General features: G+C 40.1%; 1 protein-coding gene across 1 annotated transcript; it reads right to left on the bottom strand.

The window, feature by feature from the left end:
- Positions 1 to 7,839: 7,839 nt before the first annotated feature.
- Positions 7,840 to 9,900, bottom strand: hmx4 (H6 family homeobox 4). Its single transcript, XM_048995817.1, has 2 exons — positions 9,566 to 9,900; positions 7,840 to 9,228 (listed from the first exon to the last, which is right to left on the bottom strand). Exons 1-2 carry the CDS (start codon positions 9,768 to 9,770, stop codon positions 8,681 to 8,683), a joined length of 753 nt encoding a protein of 250 aa, XP_048851774.1. The 5' UTR covers positions 9,771 to 9,900; the 3' UTR covers positions 7,840 to 8,680.
- Positions 9,901 to 9,903: the final 3 nt, after the last annotated feature.

Here is a 9,903-nt window from a genome sequence, read left to right as displayed (position 1 = left end):
GAATTAGCCTAAATACTGCTGAGCACTTTATAAATCTCCCTTTAGCCTGAAATAAATACTGTTCCTTAACGGTCTTTGTAACTGCTTAAAAAATGAACGGCTCAGGTTAGGAGAAATATCTTTAGCTTTGAGTTTCCGTTACAATAGGATTTGACCTTTAGGCCCCCATTATGAATACCACTTTCAATCGGAATATATACGAATATATACGACCCCAGTCTCTAAGCCAAGCGGGGATCCACAGGAATAAGTGTATGAAAGTATGGAATATACCACTAAATTAATTTAATTTTATTTATTTTTTATTAGGTGGTTGAAGCCTTTCCCTCACAATCACCGGTGATTCAGGGCCTCTGGTAACATCATTAGAATGTTCATTCATGTTCCGAATGAACCACAGTATTGTAAAATCTTGCCAAACCAGCTAAAATGAATTATGCGCTTGTGGGTAAATCGCTGGCATTTCTGTTGTGGGAGGGGCTACTCATTCCGGACTCCTATCCACCCTCCAGACGTTTATCTAGCACAAGTTCTCAGTCTGCGCAGACGATCCCTCACAAACAGGGACTCTAGCTATAGGTCGACGTGTGATGTCACGCAGTCGTCACGCGATTGTCATGTTCCGTAATGTTTCAAGCTATACCCTCCAAAGATAAATTATTTATTCTGGTTAACGCGCAATTGCCAGGGTCCCGTCGCAAATAGCCAGACGCCATCCCTGCACGTGTGGCCTCCTCCAGGGATGTCGACATGGGGGGTAAAAGCTGATTCAGCATTAACAGTTTCCCGGCAGTAACTGTGAGATAAATGGATATTGTCGCCTTACGGTAAATGCGGAGATCAGTATTATCGAGGGAGACGAGCGGTCGCTGGGCTCAGAATTCAAATCATTTCATTTGTAATACCCTTTGCAAAAATATGTTTAAAATTAAAATCTGTGTGTGTTTAATTTATTGAGCTTTTCGGAGATGCATATGGGCCAGTTCTTTCATTCTGGGAAAACTGGTTGAGCTCAAGCACATGTCTGCAGGATACGAGGAAGTTGGGAAGAAGTTGCTGGTCGTTATTACTGATGTTTCCCCCTTTTTTTGGTCAAAGGGATGGGGGTCAGTGAGGGAGGGGGGAGATGGGAAAAATAAAATGCAAAACAAGTGAAAAATGCCATTTCAACCAAGGCAGTAGAACACAAACATCTGGATCAGGATAAAAATAATATATGCATATTATGCTTCTCATGTCGGAACTTATTGTGTGGTGGAGGGGTAATGTAGATGTGATAAAAACCTGTTTTTGTATATGTGATAAAATCCTGTTTTTTGGTCCCCACAAGGGAAAACTATTTAAAAAAAAAAAAAAAAAAAAAAAAACGAAAAATGCTATAAGTCTTGTATTTTCTTTGGTTACTTAAGGTTAAGCTTAGGGCTGGGTTAAGGTTGTCATGTTGGGATTAGAGTTTTCCCCATAGAAATGAATAGAGAGTCCCCACAAAGATTTAATTACAAACCTGTGTGTGTGTATGTGTGTGTCTCTCTCTGCCTGTCTGTTTTTCTGTGACCCAGCAAAAGAACCCACCTAGTTATCTGACTAACCCTCCCAAAATGGACAGTGCCCACCCATACATAAACAAAAGCAAAATATTTTAAAAGTAACACAAATACAATGCAGTACATACAATAAAAAACACTTGATGTCACATACAACACAGATAACACTTCCACTAAACACTGTGATTTTTTTTCCCCCTCAAATTGCTTTAAATTGCCTTGCAGGAACCGCCGAAGACAATGACCCCAGTCAGATGACTGAGAAAGGTCAAAGGGGGTCAAACTTTTGGGCGGAACCACCGCGCCAGTGACCCACAAGGCCGGTTTAATCATGCAGAAAGAGCTCAGTACCGCGCAGCGCTTATTCGTCAGCGCGGGCCGGCTGGATGCCACGAGGTGGCAGAAATATGGATTTACTGCTGAGAGCAGAAGTTTCGGCATCGCGGTGACACCCAGAGCACTCTACGGTGCGGACATCGTTGGTTTCTGCCTTTTGTGGGACGGACCAATCGGAGCAGACCTGCCTCTGGGTGCTGGACTCTCTGACAGATGCACTGTGACACTGGCTTTGGGTAGCGAGGTAGCTGTAATGTCTATGAATGGGATCGTGGACACAACTGGGCCCACTGGAAATGTACGTGTGTGAACAGGCTGTAAAGGGTCCGGAAACATTCATGGGTGAACACTTACTGCTAGGTGTCATAATAAATACCACTTCATAAAACACAATAAACATGCTACAGCACACAAAACAATGGAAATGATTTCCACCCCTAGCAATTTGCTTAATTTCAAAATATACATATGCACACATGCTACGACCACCTTGCTGGCATTGCTAGAATAATACGCACATCTCTGTAATGTCTATATAAGAGGTACATATGAGTTGTGGATTTCCACAAATGGATTCTAAACAAGGAATTCCACGTATGACAAAAAATGATCCCCATGCAAAAAGATAATTTTGTCATTAGAGTGATATTTTGACAAAGGATTGTTAGTTTTTGATAGCAGAGTTTCAATTTGACATAGGTGGAGTAGTTTATTTCCCAGTTTTGTGTCTTGTTTGCTTGCGTGTAGAGTTTTGACACAATGAAGCCAAGTTTTGCAAAACGTGTTCAAGTAACGGGCAAAAACTGTAACACTGTTTTAACTTACTATTCGTGGCAGAAATTAGCCGGACAAATCAAGACCACGCAAGCATTATCCAGTGGCACCTCAGAGAGGGTTCAGCTCTCTCCTTCCCCATAATGGAAAGCCAGGGAACACGAGCAGCTGTAATTAATTAATTTTGAGCGAACTGTCATGCCGAGGACGCGCAGATAATCTCGCGGCTAATGTGCCTCCATAATAGGTGTCAGTCCAGGTTTGCATCAACCCTTTTCACAGGCCGTGAGGCGGAATCGCCGACTGCGTCCGAGCGACTCCATGCTGCCGAAAAGAACTGTACTCCGTTCTTTGCAGGTGTTTACGGTTCGAATGTAGCTCTGTTTGCAGTTTTTGCACGAGGGTTGGTTCCATCTGTAACTTTGATGCATCAGAATAAATGTGGAAACCGGTTAATAAAACGACAAAACTCCCTATTTCCCAACAGTATGGCCTTTATGTTATTTAAACATACTAAGAGGAACATGAACAGAACTAAGGAGACCCAGAACTGAGATGTTTTATGTATTATCAAGGATTTCCCGCTAGCTTTTTTGTGGTTTAGTATGCCGCTACAGGCCCTAATAAGCAGAAAGACCGGCATATAATCAAAATCAGAATCTGCTTTATTGGCCAAGTATGTTCACACACAGGGAATTTGTCTACAGTTTGTCATTGGCTCGCATACATACAGTAGATACATACACAGTTAAGACAAGACAATGGTCACATGCAATTTGGTTGATATATACAATGTGGATGTGTTGTCAATAAATGTATAATACTGTGCGAAAGTCTTAGGAAGTCAAACACAATGATGTTTGAATGATCGTAATGTGGGCGTAAGACTATGAAACGATGTTTGCCAGAGTGTGTCAGCTCAGCTGACGCTAACCCCCCACTAAAGACACCCCCCCTATTTGCAGCAACGTCCAATATGACCACTAACCTAGCCTGGCTAATCTGTGCCTCACTAAGTTATCTGACTGAGTAAATAAAATAATTAACTGAGTAGGTAATTAAATTTAATGTTGACGTGGAATGATTGAGGTGTCCCTGAGGAGAGGTTTGGGAACTGAAACGATGTTCATCTAGCCGTCCAAAAAGATATCAGTAACTTCTTGGAAAACGGAATATATTCTTCTTAGTTTTGTTACTCTTAATTTGCATATATTCTAATGTTAAATTGCATTTTTTTCCCCAAGCAAATATGGACTTACTACCCAAATAAGTAGCTTCAAACATTTTCTTTATAAAGATTGAATATAATATAGTATTTAAACCCAAACCATAACATTGGACCTTAAAAAAAGATAAATCTAATTTCGTTATAAATTTAAAAAACACAATAAAGCAACAAATAAAGTCTACTGTGTATTAATTGGGCGATAATCCCGTTATCTTAGTTTGTCTTATATACACTGATATTCACCCACGGACTGCAGCTGGATCTGCATGGCAGGGCCTAATGCCCCTTTGCAAGGCCGTGACAGAACGCTGGGAAACACGAGAGGTTCCCGATGGCCGTGAAAAAAAGCACTTTAGCTGTTATTATCTTCCGCACCCAAACAATCTATTAAAACCGAAGCTGGGAGATAACATCACCGGACACCGAACGGATGAATTTCACACCCTGGGTCTCAGCAGGATTGGCGTTATATGGCATTTTGGTCATTAGTTAATGAGAAACGCGGTTATGTGTCTTTTTATATCGATACAGTGCGCGTCATACAGAGCTGATCGAAATTCCTATTTAAATAAGCATTGCCGATTCTTCAGCATGAAAACACATTCGATTTAAGATGCGTAAAAATGAACTTCAAATTGGAAACACGTGCTCTGTGGAACATATTGTATTTCGAGGTACAGAAAATTGCTGATGGTTTCGAGCTGGGAATCGTTGCATGCTAGACAGTCCGGGATAGCCTTACGGAACGAAAAACTAAAAACAGTACCGTGTATTGTACAGCTTTGGGATTAATCGATAGTTTAGCATAAAACATTCACTACCGGCCGCGGTCATGAAAATCCCTGAATGAGTGCATGTGCTGTTTTCGAATGTCAAGACCCTTGATTAGATTTTTTTTTGTTGTTGCCTCTCTGACAAACAACACAACAGAGCACGGTGGGGGGGTGCGGGGAGGGGGGAGGGATTAAGGGTCATTCGAACCCTGTGGTCTGAGAGTAGAGTGTGGGGTGACAGAAGGCTGGCGAACGCCGGCGAACGCTGTCGCCATCAGAGTCAGAATGTCTGCCGACTGGCACCCGCATCCCCACCATTAACAGATCGGAGACGTTAATGGGGGTTAAGAGACTAGTTGGAGGAAACTCAATATCGATGCCGCGGAGAACATGCCACCTCCACTCCAGGGCTCCCTCAGCGGTGCGCAAAAGGCCCATGTACCGGGAGGGGGGGTAACGGATCACCGGGGTGGTATCATGGCGCCACAAAGCTATACTCTGCAAAAGCTGGCATATGGCTAGATTGAAATGTGGGGGCTATGCGGTTCTAAGTTTTTTTTTTTTGATCAAGTACAGAAATCCTTATATTAATTGTCTCCTTTTTGACGCTATCTCCCAGAAATTATTTATATTAAAAATGCATTCTTTTTTTTTTTGTTTTTAATTCGTGTTATTTCTTGTGGTTTCTAAGCACTGTTGTTCGTCGGCTATTCAGGAATTCACACCACAGAAGGAGATCTCTTCGGGTTATGGGTGTTGCGGTGTGACTGGAATTCAGACGAGTGCAGCCCGGCGTAACGCACGAGATGCCGAGTGAACGACTGGGCCCGCGCAACGTGTAGTGCCACCTTTAAGGAAACGGCTCGCAGCGACGGGCCTGTTAGCACGCTGGCAAATTCTCACCTATTATGTTCGACATACGCATTGGAATATGTTTCAATGTATCAGTTTTTGTTTACAGAATTGCCACTGCTTATTCGGCGATTCATGTAACGTTCTCTATAGGAAGATCTATAATTCATAATTACAATTGTTTACCTAGAATCAGAAATTATACTGTCCGTTCGCATCATTAATATTATGTGGAAGGCTGCATCACAAATGTACCACCGCAAAGAATCTGCTTCCCTGTCTTAAAACCATGTACCTGACAGGTGGCAAAAACGTCTGCGGTAAAGCTGAAAAAAAATCGGTTTACTGAAAAACAGAGGAAAACGGGTATTTTGTAGAATTTGTTTTTTTTTTTAAAAGGTCTGATGCTCAGACAACTAAGCATATAGATTAATGCTAGAAAAGTACAATTGAACATAACGGTTCTACCAAACACCTCTATTCTTGGAAAACCCGAATTTGTACATTGTTTCTCTGCCTCCATGTTCATGTACACCTCGGGCATTATCCTTTATTACGATACATAAATCTTTAAATTATTCTAACGCGCAGAGGTAGAATGGTGCCCTAATATATTTTATGATTAATTAAAAAAAATACTGTTAATAACTTTAACAGCTCGATCTTAAAATTGTAGGCTTGTTTTCTTACTTGCTTAATATTTTTTTTTATTTGTTAGAGAACATTTTCATGTAAACTGTAATTTACCCAAATATGGAAACGAACCGGAGATCAGGCGAATATTTAAAATCGTCATCAACGAGGTTTAAACAAATATTTCGGCTGCAATGCATTATCGTCATAAGTATTTTAATTTAAAAAAAATCCCTATATAACGTATAATAATCACTTCATTACCTAATTTTGACAATGTCATTCGGAGACTTAATTTCATAAACTGTGTTTTTTACTCATGTCATTTTTATTTTTTCATTCATTTAATTTTCAAATTCAACCTTCATCCTTTCACATTAGATCAATTCAGTTAACAATGAAATAAAATGTTTAAAATATCTAACTGTGCTGGACAATTCTACAACTTTACTGAATGGGAACGAGTAATACGGTGAAAATACAAAATTTGAAATGTGAAAGCCAAATTTGAAAAGTGTTTGCCTATATCTTGAATGAAACACACCGATTAAAGGTAATATACTCTATACTTAAGTAGGGTTGCGCTGTTTGACTGTTTTAGCAAGATAATAATATTTAAAGAGAAGCATAAATCCGTCATAGAGGATTGTAAGGCACCTCTGATCCGAACTACATAAGCCATCCATATGAATTTCACGATAAATCTACCAGTTTGTACACACACACATATCGATAGATAGATAGATAGATAGATAGATAGATAGATAGATAGATAGATAGATAGATAGATAGATAGCACAGCGTCCGTCCCAAATTCTGAGTTGCTGACCAATGCTACTACCAAGTCAACAGTATTATCAGAACATTAATAAATATTATTATTGATTTTATTAGTAGTATTAAAACTAATACCACTATTGCTGGTACTACTACTACTACTACTACTACTAATAATAATAATAATAATAATAATAATAATAATAATAATAATAATAATTCCATTAAAAATTAAAATAATGATGGCCTGATGGTCCTTAATATCGTTGCATTTTTAACTGGCGAAGATTTGACGTGCAACATCCACCCACTTCACACATTACAAATACGTTACGCGAAGATACGGCTTTTTTACACTTGGTTTCGCTTATTCTTTATTCTTTTAACGAAAGAAATACCATTATAGTAAAATGACCCCCAATGGCGCAAAATCCTTTAAATGGCCTTTAAATGATCCAGCAAGGCACGTATTGTAGTGCCGTGTCAGACATGTGCAACGACGTGCAAAATCCTGTTTTATAGCACATTCTCTTCGTGTTTACGAGAACTTGGCAGTCGCCAAAGTGCCACAAAGGCGACGAGCAGGTCTTTTAAAATTATACTGATTTCACACGTAACTGCGATCCCGATTATGCTCCAAATACTAGATTTAGTTCAAGGTCAACTATGATACACGTTTCATAGTTAACAATGGGCGTAGTTATTGTGTACAGATTCTGTGATTTTTTTAATTTGTAAATGTTAATTACTGCATTGAACCGTGCCGATAAAACAGCGCACAGACGCTTAGGCAAACGAGTTCGGGCTCCTCAGTTATTTGGCCTGATTTTCTGCCTCTGTTTTCGGCCTAGTACAGATCCGGAGGGCATCGCCGGATCAGTGATCATTAGTAATTAGACTCAGTGGTCAGTTACCCGTGCATATCGTTTATGACAATAGACCATTTCTCATGCTTGTCTCACGGAAATATGTCATTCTGTTGCGTTTGTCTTCTGATTGCTGTAAATTCGGTATTGGCAAGAAATATAGGCAATGCATGGGCAACACAGAGAAATACAGACAAATGCCGAAAATAGTTAAATGACCTGCAACCAACTGCGAACTGTACGGTTTCTTTAATTCAAATTTTAATAACAATTCAAAGACGAAAAATAAACAGTATTACCTGGCCATAGGAGGCAAGAAACAAATAATGAAAAGTATACGTAAAAAATAGGCTACACTTTTTGCAAAACATGCTCAAGCCAAAAAGAGAAAGGGTCAATACATTCTTTTAAATATAATACGCCGATTTACTTTGAACGTAACGTGTTGAAATACATAAATGCATGCAAAGATCTAGCTATCTTTGGCGGTGTTCGGTGGTACACGGACAAAATAATAATAATAATAATAATAATAATAATAATAAACATGATGTAAACAATGAGTGTAAGTATGATGCATGAAGTAATTTTGTTTTGTTTTTTTAAATAAAGACAACGGTCCATATAAAACAAAATAAATGTTCATCGTTTTTTTAAGTAGACGCTCAGAATAGTGCTATATCAAAGGTATCAAAACTTATTAAACTATTACAGTAATATTGCCGTATTTATCTACCGATATGGTAGGTATATATATACACAAATTCCTTGGCTCAGTATCCCCCAAGTTTAAAACGAAGCAGACGAAAATGTTTCTTGTTGTGAAGTTTAAACGAAGAGCCGAGGGCAGCCGCTCCTAAGATCTAAACGATTCTCCAGGGCGCCGTACACTTTCAGTTATACGTCTCCGTCGAAGAGGCTGAAGTATTTGCTTGCGTTTGAAAAACACAAGTAAGGCGTGCTGTTCCCCGGATACACGATGGGCAGAGGCATGGGCAATATGCATCTCCCCAGCACGTTGTTTTCTTTGTAAAACGCTGGCATGTTCCCCGTCTTCCCAGCTTCGGCGAAGTGGTCAGCAGCATTAGGTCCCTCAAGCTCCATTGAGATCTGTCGTTTCAGCTTATTCCTACGATTCTGGAACCAGATCTTAACTTGGGTCTCGGTAAGTTGTAAGGAATTGGCCAGACAGGCCCTCTCCGCGCTGCTGAGGTACCGCTTCATGTCAAAGGTAGACTCCAGCTGGAAGATCTGCCTTTTGGAGAATATCGTGCGCGTTTTCTTCTTGGCCATCACCTTGCTCTTCTTGCTGACCTTGTGCTGCGATGCTCCGTCGTCACAGCTGTCCGTCTCCGTCCCGGGACATTTGTCGACGTGCAGCCGATCTTCCCTGCAGGCTGTGAGGGATTCTGCAGCCCCATTGTAACAGTTCGTGTTTATTTGCTCTGTGAATTGAAGCGGCAGGTCACCCACGTCAGTAAATAAAAGCTTAAGTAGGCGAATAAAAATAGAGAAACCGTTCTCTGTTTCATTGAATTACCTTTTGCGGTATAATCTGATAGGCTATAATATTTCAATTAAAAATTAACTGCTGCTTAGTAGATGTCATAAAATGTATTTAAATCTTTCATACTAACGTTATTTAAAATGTAGGCTATTTTTAATCACTCTGTGAATATAAACCGTGAATTTAGGAGGTTTAAGTTTAATATTAGGTTATTAATCACATTTATTGGGTTTTATTATTCATTAAAATGCAGTTGACGTTATTCAGAATAGTACCTCTCTCTGAGAGTCTGCAATCTGGCTCCTGCCTCCCGTGAACTTCGCGCTCTTCCAGTCCGGGCTGGAAATCATTTTTGCGGTGCGCGGCACTCTGTCCTTCAGATGTACGGCTGTCAGACTCCTTGCTCTGTTTAAGATTGAGTATATTTTCAATCGTAAACTTCAGAGACGCTGGTCGGCATGACATATTTTCTTTACTCATATTTTCGGGAAATTACCGCTCCGTCTGCGTTCGGATCCTATAGCGAGACTCCGGGATATTGCTGCGTCTTTACTCTCCGCAAACCATAGCTCCATGAGTGGTGGAAGCGGCGGTGGACGAGGAGCGCTTTACT

Source organism: Brienomyrus brachyistius, chromosome 25, assembly GCF_023856365.1.
Source record: "Brienomyrus brachyistius isolate T26 chromosome 25, BBRACH_0.4, whole genome shotgun sequence".
Lineage (NCBI taxonomy): Eukaryota > Metazoa > Chordata > Actinopteri > Osteoglossiformes > Mormyridae > Brienomyrus > Brienomyrus brachyistius.
The sequence above is the reverse complement of the archived record's forward strand: the minus strand, read 5'-3'. Positions and strand labels throughout refer to the sequence as shown.